Genomic DNA, 16848 nt, shown 5'->3' on the forward strand with positions numbered 1-16848 from the left:
GAATAAATTGCTCACCGTCCTCTTCGCAGTCTTCTTTGCACTGGTATGCTGTGGATCACAGGTTTGCAGAGACATTGATCTCTTCAGTTGTTGGGGCAGTAAGTGACGTACGAGGCGGAGCTCCAGACTGGTTGCCTCCAGCTGCTTCTGGTCAGAGCTCAGGCCCCCAAACTTGTTACCACCAGATATAAGCAGCCTAATCTTTTTACCCCAGAAGACCTACAAATAATGTTTCCTGTATGTACCACGTTGTGTAAAAGGCTGGGAAGCCCTGTTCTACGATATCACTATCAGCACATCTCCCACTCTTGCCTTAAACATGTGTTCTACCTTTGAATCCTGCCGTATAACTGAATAAACATACCTGAGTTTTGCTCATGCTGTTCCTTCTACCTCAAGTGCCCGCTCTCCTACCACCATCTGTCAAAATCCTTCCTCTCCTTCAACACCCATCTCACATACCATGCCCTTCATAAGCCTTTCCTCATCCCACAAACCCAACTCAATCATTCCCATTTTGAATCTAAATAGCATACTAGGAGAAGAGATGCTCTTTGAGACACCTACCAAATTTTACCTTTCTTTTTTAAAAATTGTGTATTTATCTTAAATCCCTTGGCACAAAAGTGTTGTGTTAATCATTGTAGAAGGTCCCTGCAGTGCCTAGCAGAATGACATTCCCCTAAGAGTTCAAGAAGGAGTTTCTGAATTGAATGGGATTAGATTTCTAGGGACCACTGAGATCGCCTAATTCAACCCTCTTACTTTTTAAATGAGAAAATTGAGACTCAGAAAGGTTAAGTGACTCATCCATGAGCATAGCTAGTTAGTGAGAAAATGGGGACTAGACCTAGCCTCCTCACCCTTTTTTCTGTCTCATCAGGCTACCTTTCAAGTAAGTACTTAATCATGATTGATAAAATTGCTTTATTCCTAGAATTGTGTAATTGCTGGTTAACAGGATCACCTAAATTCCTAGCAACTGCTTGCTTACCAGATTTAAAAAGGCAGTTTTTTTTAAAAGACCAGTTCATTCTTACAGTATCAAAAACAAATGTAGAGTCCATGGACAGCCCTAGGAAAGCAAAGAATCACTCCATCACTGCTTCAGTTTCAAAACTGTATTTAATAAGAGATAAAGTAAAATCTATATTTCCCTCAAAATACAGATGTTATAATCAGCTCAACAGACAAAAGACTGCTTCTTCCCTGGCCTTCAATGTATTTGATTAAGATGTTTTTAGCTAATTCTATTCCTATCTTTTTAAAAAACTATTTCCATTTTTACAGGATCTCCCAAATGGACTCTACCTAAAATGAAGTATCTACTTATAAAAATGGAATGCAATAGGCTCAGAAGGTGAACCAACCTAACCTTTACTATCACAAGTTTCTACCTTAATATAGACCCTCTGGTGATTTATTCACATGAAAATATAAGACCCTACCACTAAAAATCAAAGGTCAATTATTTTCCCTGTTTTCTAAAACCTGTGTGCTCACTGACTTAAGCCACATGCCACCTTTATTTTTTAATTCACTAAGATGCATTTCAGTTTTATAATCTGAAAACATTAGGATGAATCCAAATAACTTAATATGACATGAATATACCATTTAATTATAAGTCATTAGATAAACTGTGATTTATTAATGTAAACCTCTGTTAATGCCAGGGTTCCTAAACTAAGCTTAGAAATAGCAGCTCTTAGAGACAGGTGTCAAGTTGCAAGTATAGTTCCTGGGGCTTCAGTCTGACATTCAGTGGTGTAAATTAGGCAGGGCAAGCAACTGGTCAGAAGTGCCAGAAGCTTCCTGTACTTTCTTTTACAGGAGGACAACAGAGCCCCAGGTAGAGGTCAAACTTTCACTCCACCTTGGGACCCAAGTCACTGTCAAGCAAGTCCCCATCACCTCGTTTGGAGAGTCCAAAGGAGTTCCAACTCTCATTCTAGGGAAGGAAAATTGCTTGCACGGGGCCAGGGAGCCCCCAAACCCTTCAGTCCATCCTCCACAACCCTGCTCACCTGAGCCCATGGATCAGGGGAGCACTGCTGGATCTCCTCAGGGTGCCCCCATCAGATGTGTCAGGCTCAAAGTCCAGCTCCATTTTCTCCTGAGCCATGTCCGGGACTTGCAGGCAGGCACAGCAGACAGTGCTCAGCTCCTGGTGCTTAGCTATGGACTCCCAAGACTCTCACTGCAGGACTGAGCTGCTGGGGACTGGCAGCTGGGGGCGGGGGCTAAGGGGCGGAGGCTTGGGGGCGGGAGCTGGGGGCGGAGAAAAGTAGGAAAGGAGGAGGAGGAGGGAAGGAGGAGGATGATGAGGAAGGGAGGATGGTGGTGAGGGAGGAAAGGAGGAGAGGTTGTGGTGGAAGGTGACAGAACTGAAGCCAGTGGACGGAGGGAAGAAGAGGAAGATGGAGAGAAGAGAGGGCTGGAAGGAGGGCAAGAAGGATGGAGGAAGGGACGAAAAGAGCCAGGGGAAAAGGACAGATGGAAAAGCAGGAGGACAGAGAGGGAAAAGAGGGCAGGAGGAGCAAAGGAAGAGGAAGGGAAAGGAGGGAGATAGAGCAGAAAGGAAGAGAATAGGGGCGAAAGGAGGAAGACAAGGAAAGAAAGCAGGACAAAGGGGGCAAGAGGAGGACTGAGGTAAAGGCGGGCGAGGGGCAAGGCGGGGAGAGGAGGAGGAGGACAGTGGGGAAGGAAAAGAGTACAGGGGGACAGGAGAAGGACGAAGTGTGGGGAAGAGGATAGAGGAAGGAGAAAAAGGAGGACAGAGGGAGAAGAGAAGGAGGGGGAGGAAACTAGGCAGCGGCGGAACTCATGCTGCTACTTTCCGGCCGACGGCCTTAAGCGGGGCCCGGCTACAGGAGCCGCGGCCGCCCGGGCAGCGCTGGCACTGAGGAGCTGACAGGCGGGCATGGCCCGGCCGGGAGGCCTCGGCGGCTCCAGCCCCCCATGCTTCGGGACCCGGTCCAGCCCTCCATGCCCCGGGACCCGGTCCCGGAGGCTCCTCAGCCCTAGGATCAGTGCTTCTCTCTTCCCTCCCCCCTCCCCGCCTCGAGGACAGGTGGGGAGGTTCGACCCCTCAGCCGCCGCCGCGGTGCCTCCTCTTCCTCTCTTGGGTTCTAATGGCCCCTGGGAACCCGCTGGGGCCAAGACCAAAATCTACAACCTGCCGCCTCTTCAGCCTCCTACGCTTCAGAAGCGGGCGCCTCCACGGAGCCAACAGTCTTCCGTGTCCCGGCACCCATCAGTTCCTGCGCACGCGCCCGGCGGCCTCGCCAATGGGCCTGCGGGCACGGAGCATGCGTGGGAACCCCGCCCCGCAAACCTCCCTCAAAGGGGCGGAGCGTTTCCAGGGGGCCCGGCGCCTTCCTGAATGGCATTGGCTGGAGGACCCTGGCGCTCGATTTCGAAAAGAACCAATAGGTTGGAGATACTAGAGCAACATCTTTTAGGAAGAGTTTGGTCCTATATTGCAGGGAAACAGAGAACTTGGAATTTCCACATTTCCTTCTCAGTTTGTACGCTCCGACCTCTGTGACTTAACAGCTGATGCCTGTTAAATTCTTAAATCCCTCGATTTTCTTGATCTTTGTCTGGAGGGGCTGATTTCTTTCTCAGATCATCCATTTGGATGCACTAGGCAAAACGGCAATGAAAAGCAAAAGCAATGGACTAAAAAATAAAGCGAATTTAATGAGTTCAATAGCTCTCTGGGAAGCACTCCTCTCAATTTTACAAGCAACGTTAGCTTCAAAGATGTTAGGAATATCCAAAAAATCCTGAAGAACAAGTAGCAAAACTAGAAATTTCCCGTCTTTTCCTTCCTTCCTTCCTTCCTTCCTTCCTTCCTTCCTTCCTTCCTTCCTTCCTTCCTTCCTTCCTTCCTTCCTTCCTTCCTTCCTTCCTTCCTTCCTTCCTTCCTTCCTTCCTTCCTTCCCTCCCTCCCTCCTTCCTTCCTTCCTTCCCTCCCTCCTTCCTTCTTTCTTTCTCTCTTTCTAACAATCATGATTCCTTATGTGTAAGACCTGGGATTATTTATTTGACAAATATTTAAATCATACTTACTATATGCCAGGTTCTGTTCTAAGAGCTTTAGAAAGATTAAATATTAAGTTGATCTTCACAATCTGAATGACCCTGGGGGAAAGGATGCCATCGTACTGTGCTAATTAATTACACACACCTAGAAAATATGGGAAATTTAATAGCTATGAAATTGGTTGTAAAAATTAGCAAAAGTATTTTTTCCTACCTCTTCAATTCAGTTGTCCCTTATTCAACTTGCTAACTCCAACCGCCAGTTTTATTCCTTAATGTTTACGTTTTTGCCTGTGATATCAGGGTTTTTAAAGCATTTTGGGATAGTTTCCTCTAAAACTGCCTGTCCCCCCTCCCCAGCTAAAATTTAAAATAGTAACCTTGGTTTTTGAGATTTGAGTTCATGTATCTTTTTTTTATCTCAAGGTCTCAGCAACCCCCTCATCTGCTCAAAAAAGTATAGTACATTCTTTTGTTCACAATAGCTACTAATTGTGACCATATTCACAGTCTCTAACTCTGAGGAATCAAACAATTTATTAGAATCCCTAACTTTCAGGAGCTTAACAATTAAGAAGAGTCTCAAGGGTACAGGACAGGAAGGATGCTACCCTGGGCATTCATTTTCAGGTTTTATTCACATCATTCCGCCTACCTAGTTTCTTTAACCCTTACCATAAATCTTTCCGGAGGTTTGGAGTGTTTGACTTGCGGGCTTGGGTTTAACTTGTGTTTGACTTGTCCTTCTAATAACTATAAAGGCTAAAATGTGGGTTAAAAGTAGCCATGACAACTGGTAAAATAAAGAGCTGATTATGACTTTTTTGTGGGACACCTTTTATAGATAAGAGGCCTGGGACAGGTGACAGCAGACTGGGACATACAAAAAGAGGAGAAGCAGACGTGTCTAGGTACAGATCTAAGCAAACAAACAATGCAAGTTCGTGACATGTTACTATGGAGCAGAAGGAGGTGATTATGAAACACAGCAAGGTTGGTATAATTGTGTGGGTAGGAAGAGGGAGTAAAAATAAGTAATTTAATATTGTGCTTACCGTCCTGGCATACAGAATTCTTTCTGTTTTGGTGTTACTTGCTCTCTTTGGTATTCCAACCTGTGTATGTTCTATGAGTGCCACTTATATCTTTACAGATTTTGAGCTCCTGGCACATAGCTGCACCTTAAAGAGAATTTCTCATCTTAGGTAACAGCTGGAAACGAATTTCCATCTCATATATTTATCAATTTCATATCACTACCCCTTTTCCAGAAACATAAAGTCTTAGTTGCTCTTTCCCTGTCATTTTATATTTAATTTCTTGGTATTATTTTATTTAGATTTGTTTTAGAATTACTTATCCATAGTGCCTCCGTGTATGAGATTTTGCGTATTCATTCAATATATTCATTAAACCTTATTATCTGCCAAGAATATAAACAAACTCTCTGAGAAGTAAAATGAGCAGTAGACTAGAGGTTGTTCTCTGGTGTGCTCCGTATTTTTCTGCTATTCAGTTTGGTTTTGATCATCTCTTCTGTCATTAATCACTGCCTTCTGCTTTCTCTCTGACTATACTCAGCTATAACTGCCACTGTTTGTAAACCTTCCAGATACCCTGGGCATTGTAACATTTGCTTTCAGGAGACCTTGGTACTAGCCCAGATTCTACTGCCACCCAATTATGTGCCAGTATTCTCTCTGGAATTGTATCAAGTGTAAAACGGAAATGATTTACCCACTTTATAAGACGGCTGTGAAGGGTGAGTTATTTAAAATGCCTTTAGTCATGAAATAATTTAATAATATTTATCAAGTGCTTATTGAGTACCAAAATCATGTTCAGAGACTCTTGGGAAGCAACTCTTGTCTTTTTACTTAAACTTAAACTACCTTTGATAGAAGTGTTGGCTTTTGAAACAGAAGGTTGATGATTAAACCAATTGAGGTAAGTATGTGAAGACATTTTGTAAACTGTTATATGCTATACCAATGTTATGACTTTTAATTAGTAACTATTTTCATTTGCCTTTTATACCAGTTCTGTTTGTAGTTCCTAAAATGCATGGGTTTACAGAATTATTAGTGTGGAATTAAGATTTCAGAACTCAATGTGGCTCATTAACTGGTGATGAAAAATTATAAAACAGCTGTTTTTAAAATGTTATGAGAGGATTGTAAGTTATGTGAATATAGCTCAATGAAACTGCTTTTATTTCTATTTTTTTATTTATGGACCATGGCAGCCCTGTTAGAATGTGTATAGCCTCCAAAACTATCTGAAACGGAAACCCTGATTTGGAAACAGTGACTAAATTCTGAGAGTTGCTTTAAGAAAATAAGTCCTATTGCTTTAACTCACATCTTTGATTAGCTGAGGGCTTTGTTTCCTAGATAAGTAACTGTGAGGAGCTAGATTTTATACATTGTAAAAACACACACTGTACGACTATGGTTAAAAAAAAAACAACCACACTGAATACAATTCGTCTACACCACTGGCTTAATTTGGGTTAGCGCCTTACCAAGACCCTTTGGGAACAGGTGGCCTCTAAGCCCTTCGAAGCACTTTTCTTTAGGTTTTGGCTTTTTAAAAATTCAAAGACGTGGTGTGTCTGCTGGAAAAAAATCGTCATGGGAAGTAAAAACTCAGAGGCCTCAAGTCATAAGGGAACGATGGGCTACCCAAAACTGAGACAACTATGTATTAGTCATAAGGTAGAAAGGACCATGCTCCCACCCACCGTAGTTTTCCCCCCACCCTTTTCTTTACTAAGTAACGGTTAACAAAACTAGTACAGGGTTAAAATAGGAGCAGATTAACTGCTTGGGAACAACAAAGTTGAGTCAGGCTAGCAACAGAGAACGGAGGAAAAGCTTGAGAAAAAAAGGAATGGGGCGTGAGAACGAAGGCAGCTTATTGACTGCGCATGCGCTCCAGACCAGGCAGGCGGAGGGGCCTGAAGTGACGCTAATAGCTTGTGTGGTAAATAAGATAGTCTGGCAGGGCATAGGACGCATGCGCACAGGGGCGGGCTCCTACTAATTCTCTACGGCCGATTGTAGATTTTGTTTTAGCCGGAAAGGCTTACTTGGGCTTGCCATGGCTGAGAGAGATAAAGGGGGAGGATTTGGGGTGGCGGTCGAGATAAATTCCCCTTTTCATTTTATGCGTGGAGTTGGGAGAGCTCAGCGTTAGGAGCCCAGAGCATCGGGGCGAGGAGGCTCGGAGCCAGTCGTGCCCCATTCTGTGCCTTCTGGTGTGTTAAGGATGCTAGGGCTACGAAGATGAGCATCCTCACTCGTCTAAGAGTTTCCTCCTATCTTCTCTTTTCCTCCTTTTCCTCTCTCCCTACATCCTCTCCCTACCCCCCACCCAAGCGACTTGTCCGGTGAACGCGAACCTGAAAGCCTCGAGAACTTCGAACCTAAGCCGTGGTTTCTTCCGCGACACCGACATGGCCCAGGAGAACGTGGAACTAGACCTGGATCTGGTGCCGAGTTCGACCGCCACAGACGCCAGCGTCCCGAGAAGATCTAACAGCATCCCTTTAATCAATGGGCTTGGGTGAGCAGGGTTCAGCAGATACTGGGGGAGGCAAGTGGATAGGAGGGCGGGGGGGGGGGTGACAAGAGTTGAAGAAAGTGACTTTTTATAGCATTCCCATCAGTTTGTTCATCGAGGTTCTGCGGGAATCTCCCATGTTCCTGGAGTCTGGAGAGCCCATCCTCACTTAGGGGAGGGGGAGTTGTGGGGCGGGCTGGCTAAGGGGAGAGAGCATCCCCACCCTCAGGTGGACACACATATAAACCTGAACTTCCTCTTCTGACAGTCCTCCTGGACCCGCGAGCAGCAACCAGTTGGTGTGAAGCACAACTTTTTCTAACTTCACCCCATCTCTTAACCGCTCCTTTGAAGAAACTGAGGCACCTCTGCCTACAGATCTTCTGTGATGACTGTAATTTTTGTCATTCTCTCAGCTGCTTTGTCACCACTGACCTTCATCTCCAGCACACTTGAGATGGAAATAGTTGTCAAACTAATAAGCTTTGGCCTTTTGTATGCCTGGTTTTTATTTGGACAAAAAGTTCAGGTTCCACAGAAACTTGATCTCCTAAATTTAGCATTTTAAGTGCTTAATTAATTGGACGATATTGCCAAATTGGTTCTTAGAGGAAAAAAAAAATCTTGAATTTGTAATGTGTAAAACACAGATATGCAAGCAGTACATAAACAGATATAAAGTACATCTGTGAAAAAAATGTATAAAACAACTCCTTAGAGGGTTGATAATGAAAAAAAAAAAAATAGAAGCACTGCCCTAAATGATGATTAACTGTATTTCCTGCATACATCCAAAGATCTGACGTGACTAAACTTATTATTTCTTAAAATACAAGGTATGGTCTTGGATCTCACATCCCAGTATCATAAGGTTTTCTAGATATTGTAAAAATGTGCAAAATGTAGGCATTATATTATTAACTTTGCTCCTTACCTTTCGCTGGCATCATACCAGTTGATAGTTGTAATTCATAACATCGATTTTTAGAAGGGAACCTAGACCAGATCTACTGTCCCTGTTTAACATATGAAGAAACTGAGACTCCGAAATCTTCTAAATGACTCAGTGGTAGAACTGGTGCTAGGGACCTTTGTTTCCTGTCTCCTAAGCTAGTATTTAGTCCACTGTACTAATCAACATTTCTGCTCTCTATGCTAATCAACATCTAAGCTGATAAATAAACTAAACAAATCCAGCTTCTCTGGTATTTGAGGTTAGAGAGAATGTATTGTCACAACGTGAGAAGCAAAGTAGGACGGACCAAAAAAAAATAGTAATATCTTATTTAAACAGGGAGATAGAAAAATAAAGCTTGTATGAATAGATGAGTTGTTATGGGACCCACTCTACTAGTGGAAGAAAGCAGTTGGGGAGAATATTGATTTTACTGGAAGGCTCAATGAAAGAAGAAACAGGTCGCAAATAGACGATGGAAAATATACACTTGAAGGAAAATGTGGATCCTAACAATAGCTTAAATGCTATTGGGGCAGGGGGGTTCCCTTCCCAGTCAAACAAAGTCCTGGAAGCAAAGGGGGCAATCTCAGTTATCCATTCATACCTTGCTTTGTTCTGCAAAGGATTGAAAGGTTTTGGTTTTTTTTTTAATTTTATCATATGTAGTAGAGCATAGTTGTAGTGTCAAATCCCATAGTTTAAGATCCTGGTGCATAAAGTAAAATTTGCACAGAAAGGAGGGAAGGATAATAGCTTACTTGTCTAGCAGAAATTAAAGATATAGAAACCCCAAAGGGGAGTAAGTCCAAGGACTTTCTTCCATCAAAAAGAAGTAATATAGGAATGATATATGGCATGCCTAAGGTCAAGGGATAGGCCCAGATGATCTCCTGAAGGCATATTTTGTGCTGTTATAGCAAGCATACATTAGAGTCAGAGAAGTTACGCTGAAGCAAGAAAAATTTAGAGTAGGAAACGCTGAGTCGTAGTTGAATTCATTTTCACCTCAACCCTTTTCAGTTGCATATGTACACTGCTCATATTTCTCACTTTTCCTTACTTGGGCCTCTAATACTTGTTGCCCTACCTCCCTCTAAACCACACCTGGCAGTAAAACATCCTGTTCACAACTTGTTAACTATCTGTGCACCTCTTTCAAGTAATTTTCCAATTTTGTTTGATGCTTTCTGTTTATAAAGACTTCTCTCTTTTGAACCAGCATTTTGCTGAATTTCTGCCTTAAATGTCAAGTCGTTAATATAAGTATTATTGTTTTTTAAGAAATTTCTGCATTTTGTGTATATCTTGTATTAATAAAAATACCAATGTCAAAAGTTTTGAACTCCTTCCTCCTGTTGGCTGGCTTATTACTGGTGTCAATAACAAAATACATTTAAAGGTAGTAGTTTTCTTTCTTCTCTTTCTCTGACCCCTGTTAATGGAAATAGAGATTAAGCTTTTGGATTTCTGCCAGTGCCCCCCTCTTCTACATACCAATAGCCTGACCCTCCACTGAAACTACTAGTGCCTCAATTCTTTGAAAGTTCAATTCCAGCCTGCCACCAAGTTTTGTAAATAAAGTTTTATTGGAAAATACTGGTACCCATTTGTTTACTTATTGTCTACAATGGTAGAATTGAGAAGTCGCATGCATGACCTACAAAGTCTGAAATATTTTCTATCTGACCCTTTGCAGAAAAAGTTTGCCAACCATCTGGTTTATTTTTTATTTTTTAATTGATTTCTCTCCCCTCCCCCTCCCTGTTGTCTGCTCTCTGTGTCCATTCACTGTGTGTTCTTCTGTGTCCACTTGCATTCTTGTCAGCGGCACCAGGAATCTGTGTCTCTTTTTTGTTGCATCATCTTGCTGTGTCAGCTCTCTGTGTGTGCGGTGCCACTCCTGGGCAGGCTGTGCTTTTTTTGCGCTGGGTGGCTCTCCTTGTGGGGTGTACTCCTTGCACATGGGGCTCCTCTACACGGGGGACACCCCTGTGTGGCACGGCACTCCTTGCACACATCAGCACTGCGCGTGGGCCGGCTCACCACATGGGTCAGGAGACCCTGGGATTGAACCCTGGACCTCCCATATGGTAGGCAGATGCTCTATCAGTTGAGCCACGTCCACTTCCCCCATCTGGTTTATTGAACTCTTAGAAACCTGGAATATTAGTGACCACGAAAAAATGGTTGCTTTGGGAATATTGCTGACATAATTGATTGTTGTTTAGACAGAGCTGCTTACTCATCATTTGATACAGGTCATTGAATATCCATTTGTTTATATATATATATATATATTATATATATATATATAAGATTTATTTATTTTTCCCCATCCCCTCATTCTTTGCATTTGCTGTTTCTGTTGTGTGCTGGTGTTCTCTTTAGGAGGCTCCACGAATCAAGCCTGGGACCTCCCATGTGGGAGGGAGGCACCTAATCACTTGAGCCACACCTCTGCTCCCTGCTTTGTTGTACTCTCATTATGTTTTCTTCCTTGTGTCTCTTGTTGTGTCATCTTGTTGGGTCAGCTTGCCACACCTGCCCTTTGTGTCAGCTTGCGATCTTGCTTGTCTTCTTTAGGAGGCACCAGGAACTAAACCTGGGACCTCCCATATGATAGGTGGGAGCTCAATCACTTGAGCCACATCTGCTTCCCGCATCCATTTATATTACTTTCACTTCTTCCAAGTTGAAAGTAGTACTTTGTTTTAGATATCACCTAGGGCTTTATGAATTTATGTTGAATGACTCATACCAGTTGAAGTATGTTCTGTCTCAATTATTTCTTTCAGCTAATAACTAAAACTGGCAGACAAAAATTTAGGGGCGATTGTAATTGCCAGCACTGATAATTGTGTCTCCCCTCAAGAAAAACAGTAGAAATACGTAACCCACTATTGTCCCTCCAACTTCCTTTTAAGTGGCTCCTAGAATATATTCCTTTTCTCATAGGGAAAATGACTGGGACAGGAAGAAGTTAGACCCATACATATATCCCCTCATTCATAAAATATTGAGTAAATATCTGTTGAATGCAAACTATCATAATGTATCTTAATATTCAATAAGGATTTCATTTAATAGGGAAGAAAAATACTCAAAGGACTGAAATGTATGGTAAAGTAAGATATGTGCCTAGAGAAATAAAGCAATAGGGGAATTCAAAGAAGGGAATGAGAAATTACAGCAGGATTGGTGCAGGATAAAGAAAAATTCTGTGGAGAAGGTGACATTTGAGATGGGCCTTAAATGATTGATACGATGCAGACTGGAAGAGAAGGGGCTGGATGGTTGGAACAGCTTTCCAAGTATATGGAACAAGCTTGGATGCAGAAAAGCCTAGGTATATTCCAAAGAGCTGAATGGTTGACATTGCCTCAACCAGTGGCTACTGAATGTTCATCTGCCAATCAGTGGTGATCCCAGGTGAAGTTTTCACCAGTTCATGATTGTTTAACAAGTTTAGTACAGCATACTTAAATATGCTGTTACATGGTTGCCAACTGTCCTTTCCTGAACAGGACTGTATTTTACTCTGAGATTTTGCTCCTTTTTTAAAAATACCAAAATACCCTTTTATAAATGAAATGATGGTGTTAGTAGGTGATGAGTTGTGTGTTTTTAATGATGTTACTTGGCAAAAGAAATAGGTAGCAGCCGTATATTTGTCCATGAAATCTACTCTGTGAAATCCAAAAGTCTGGAGCCAAATTGTGGAGGGCTTCAAATGTCACAGTAGAGAATATAACTGAATTAAGCAGACAATGAAGAGAGTCACTGAAAATTTTGAGCACAAGAATGAGCTGCTTTTTCCCAAGGAAACCCTGGTAGTCTATTAGGTAGCCTGGAGTAGAGAAAGAACAGAGGTGAGATCAAATGGACTATGGCAGAGCCTATGGAAAAGCAAAAAGGTTTGAATTAATTTTTGTCAAGGAGTCTGAAAAGAATTAGATGGCTATAAGAACAATTATAGAGGTAAAACCTAAGAGACCTGGTACCTGATTGAATGTAGGGGGCAAATAAGAAAATGTTAAAAGACAGTTTCTTATTATCATTGGGAAAGTTGGGTGGAGGGTATATGGGGACTCTGTATTGTTTTAACAACTTCCTGTGAGTCTCAAACTTTTTTTTCTAGTTATAATAAAAACAGAACAAAAAGCAAAACGATCAGTTTGTTCAGGGTCACAAGCTCAAATAGGACTGAGGCAGGCTGGGTGGAACCATCAAAGCCTAAATCACAGATGCTATATTCAGTGCACAGCTTCAGTCCCTTGTTACCATGTGGGAAGGTGGACTCAATATTGCAAAACCTTGCTTTTTTTAAAGTAGAAGCCAGTAATCCAGAATCTGGATTATTTATTTGAAATTTCCCAGTGTTTTAAATGTGTGCAACTAATTCAAATTAAAAAACCAACCTACCAACTAACCAACAACAACAACAAAAAAAACAGCCGTGTAGGCCAAACAAAGCATATCTGTGGGAGTCTCAGTCCAGTCAACCACTGCTGTTGGTTATTGCTCTCTTTCAAGTGAAAAAAGTTTTGAAAGTTTAGAGGGAATTGGTGCTTGCTTGTGGTAGTTCTGATGGTAAATTTAAACATTACAGGTTTACACTGAAAATGATGTTTCAGGGCCACAATAAATTATACTTATTCTCAGTAGCATGATTAGAGGTAAAGTGGCATGCCTGAGAATTCCTTACCTTACATGGAAATTTGTTTAGGCACAGCCAACTAAGGTTGTGTGTGTGCACACGCACACGCATATGTTTTGATTTCTGCATCTGCACAGCTGTCTCCACAGAGAAGCCGTTTACATTAATGGCATTACTGTTCAAGTGTTTGAAATCTTGTCGCTTTAAAAAAATTTGTAATGGATGCTATATGACAAATATTTTCTTTTTCTTAGTGCTAATTCACAGGTGTTCCAAGCTGACACTTTAAGAACTAGAAGAAACAGCACAGCCTTTATGGGCCACCACTGTCTGGTAAGAAAATGCTTATATCGGCCTCACTGTCCAGGACTTGTGCTATTGGTCTTAACCAGTGGTTCTCCAATAGACTGTGTATCAGAATCACCTAGAGACCTTGTTAAAGCTGGGTTCTACCTCCAGAATTTTTTATTCAGTAGGTCCGGAGTAGGGCCTGAGAATTTGCATTTCTAATCAGTTCCACTTGGAGGAACACTGCTCTAAACATTACTGAAGGAAAAATAAACATTGACTACAATTACTGCTTTGCTGGAGCTGCAGCAGAATTAACTTTTAAATGCCATATGGCTTTAACATTGAAATTTGTTTTTATGTTTAAGACCATCTGACTTAAAAATTTTTTTTAAGAACATTCCAACTTTGAGAGGAAAATTTCCAGGCTTTTCTACAAGTCCTTTTCAGGCTCTTGGTTCTACTTTTATATCACGATTATCTTCAATTGTAAATAGAATGTATTTTTCATGGTGTCATTATAATGAAATCTCTAAATTATAACCTTTTTCTGCTAATTATACTAGTTTTTAATTATATGGTAAACATAGGAAGTATGCTTGTAGATCAGTAAGCCAACATGCATAAATGATTAACTATATGAACGTTATATTTTATAATCTGTTGGAAAGTATAGAACACATTTTAGTGAAATGTGATAGCTTGGAACCAATTTTAAATTTGCCCTACAGTCCTAAAACTGGACATTTTCCTCTTTAGAGAATGATATTCAATATTATTCCCACAAATGTGTTAATGTAATATTGGGAAGATATTGTAAGTGTTCAGTAAACAAACCTTCCTTTCTTCTTTCCACTCATTTACTTATTCATTCAACAAGTACTTATGGATCACCTTCTTGTCTGTCAAAGCCCTCTATATCTATCCAGGCTTCTTTTCCACTCAGCCAAGTTAATAACTGTTTTTGAGAACCAATTATGTATCAGGTCCTGATATAGTTGCTAGGGAGACCTAACCAATTTTGGGCAGTTCAGGGAAGACCTCTGTGAGGAAATGATATCTTAGTTGAGATCTCTTTTTTTTCATTCATTTTTTAAAAAATATTACATTCAAAAAATATGAAGTCCCATTGAACCCCACTGCCCCCACCCCCCACTCCCCCCACAGCAACACTCTCTCCCATCATCATGACACATCCATTGCATTTGGTAAGTTCATCTCTGAGCATCACTGCACCCCATAGTCAGTGATCCACATCATAGCCCACACTCTCCCACGTTCCATCCAGTGGGCCCTGGGGGGATCTACAATGTCCCATAATTGTCCGTGAATATCCCTGTTTAGTTGAGATCTTGCTGATGGTAAGAGTCAGCTAGTTTGGAGATACTGGTGGCAGGATCAGATAATATTCCAGGTAGAAAGAACAGCATGTTTGAAAGCCAGAGAGTTAGAGGGAGTATTGTTTGTTAGAAAACTTGAAAGAAGTCCATTAGAGTGTAAGTAAAGGCAAAGTGATAAAGTCGAAAGAGTAGATTGGTGAAGATCTTGAACGTCCTTCCAAGTCTTGCTAAAGATGTTTGTCCTAAGGTCAATGGAGAGCCACTAAAGAGTTCTAAGTCAGTGATTGATGCAATAATATTTGAATTTTTAAAAGATCATCTTGGCTGAAGAGTGGACAATGGATTGGAAGAGGGCAAAAGTAGATGCAAGAAGATCAGAAAGGACGCTATTGCAATAACCCTGGCAAAGACCTGATGGTTACTTGGACTAGTGTAATGATAGTTGGAATGGATTTGAAAGGTAGACTCAATTGGTGATTGATTTGATGGAAGATGGGAAAGATTGGAGCCAAGGATGACTCCTAGGACTCTGGCTTGGGCATCTATGGTGGTACCATATAATAAAAAGGGATGGATACAGGACTATACATTTGTCAAAGTCTATAAAATTGTACAACAAAATAAAAACAAAAAGAAAACAAAAAGCAAAAAAACCCACAAAAAACAAAAACAAAAAAAGTAAAATAAAACTGTACAGCATACAGTGTAAACCATAATGTACACCAATAACTTTGGTCAGTAGCAATATTTCAATATTGGTACATCATGTGTAACAAATGTACCACACTAATGTAAGATGTTAATAGGAGAAACTGTGTGTGTGTGTGTGTGTGAGTGTGTGTAGGTTTTATGGGAATTTCCTATACTTTTGGTGTAATTTTTCTGTAAATCTAAAACTTCTCTAAAAATAAAGTTTAATATTACTGAAAAAAGGGAACTTTGGAAGAAGAGTAGGTTTGGAAGAAAAGAAGAGTTCAGTTTTGGGCATAATGAGATTGACATTCTCTGGGATATCGAAGTAGAGATATTGGGTATACTGGTTTGAAGCTCAGAATAGAGATAGAAATCAGTAGATCATTATTTAAAACTATGGGAATGAATGATATGACCTATGGAGAGAATATAGAAGAGAACTGGCTGCAGGTCAGTGTAATAAAGATTGCCAGCATTTAAACATCAGTCAGAAGGAGAGGCACTGTCGAAAAGACTAAGAGTAGGTAATGGTCAGAGAGGTGGGAGGAGACTCAGAAGAGAGTAATACCATGAAAAACCAAGGATTTTCTAATCCTGTCTGGTCATTTCAGTCACTGACTTAGAACTCTTCAGTGGTTTACCATTGACCTTATGATAAAGTACAAAATTTTTAGCATGATTTGGAAGGCGCTATAAGTCTTTACCAGTCTATTTCTCCAACCTCATTTGCTTATAAGCTGTTAAGTGATCAAACTGCAAGGTGCCCTTTGGATTACCAAAATAGAGTTTATTCATGAATTTCTTACATTTGAGAGCAATTACAGTAGGGAGAGGGGTGGGGTAGGATGAAGCCAGATTGGATTTGGTGGGAGAATGACTGAGAGATAAGGACCTAGAAAGGGTACTATATGTACTAGCTTGGTTATTTGTGGCAAGTTATTTTCCTTTTCTATGCCTTCATTACCTCACCTGTGAAGTGGAAATGTAATGGTATCTGCTTCATAAGTTGTGATGATTATATTAATTAGTATAAAGCACTCAGCACAGTACTGGCATATACTAAATGCTCAATAAACATTCAATGTTTTTATTAGTAATGGTATGTATAGACAGCAACCATTTACCTGGCATTTTTTAATGCATAATATTCCTTAGGAATTCTGGCTAATTTGCATAATATATTAGCATACTAATAAAATCTTTTATAAACATCATAGAATCCATACAGGGGGAAAGCCCTATTGGTGTAACAATTGTGGAAAGACCTTCTGTAGTAAGTCATATCTTTTCAAACATCA

General features: G+C 41.0%; 2 protein-coding genes across 21 annotated transcripts in view; one reads left to right on the forward strand and one right to left on the reverse strand.

Annotated features, from left to right (window-relative positions):
- PABIR2 (PABIR family member 2) overlaps nt 1-3306 on the reverse strand; it is a 200269-nt gene extending 196963 nt beyond the window's left edge. For 5 of the 16 annotated variants that reach the window (XM_012517938.3, XM_012517934.3, XM_012517933.3 and 2 more), the window contains exons 1-2: nt 3179-3282; nt 2028-2271 (exon numbers count right to left, since the gene is read on the reverse strand). In XM_012517938.3, coding sequence (XP_012373392.1) covers nt 2028-2125 — 98 coding nt within the window. In that variant the 5' untranslated portion in view covers nt 2126-2271; nt 3179-3282. Of the gene's footprint in view, nt 1-15; nt 159-2027 lie in introns of those variants that run through there. The other 11 variants (XM_058291795.1, XM_058291794.1, XM_058291793.1 and 8 more) reach the window with 6 other exon arrangements.
- Nucleotides 3307-4908: 1602 nt separating this feature from the next.
- The window catches only part of PABIR3 (PABIR family member 3), a 44350-nt gene continuing 32410 nt past the window's right edge, over nt 4909-16848 (forward strand). For 2 of the 5 annotated variants that reach the window (XM_058291800.2, XM_058291799.2), the window contains exons 1-2: nt 6018-7617; nt 13484-13562. In XM_058291800.2, the coding sequence (XP_058147783.2) occupies nt 7508-7617; nt 13484-13562 (189 nt within the window). In that variant the 5' untranslated portion in view covers nt 6018-7507. Of the gene's footprint in view, nt 5044-5523; nt 5998-6017; nt 7618-13483; nt 13563-15171; nt 15703-16848 lie in introns of those variants that run through there. The other 3 variants (XM_071213020.1, XM_071213019.1, XM_058291801.2) reach the window with 3 other exon arrangements.

This window comes from Dasypus novemcinctus, chromosome X (genome assembly GCF_030445035.2).
Source record: "Dasypus novemcinctus isolate mDasNov1 chromosome X, mDasNov1.1.hap2, whole genome shotgun sequence".
NCBI lineage: Eukaryota > Metazoa > Chordata > Mammalia > Cingulata > Dasypodidae > Dasypus > Dasypus novemcinctus.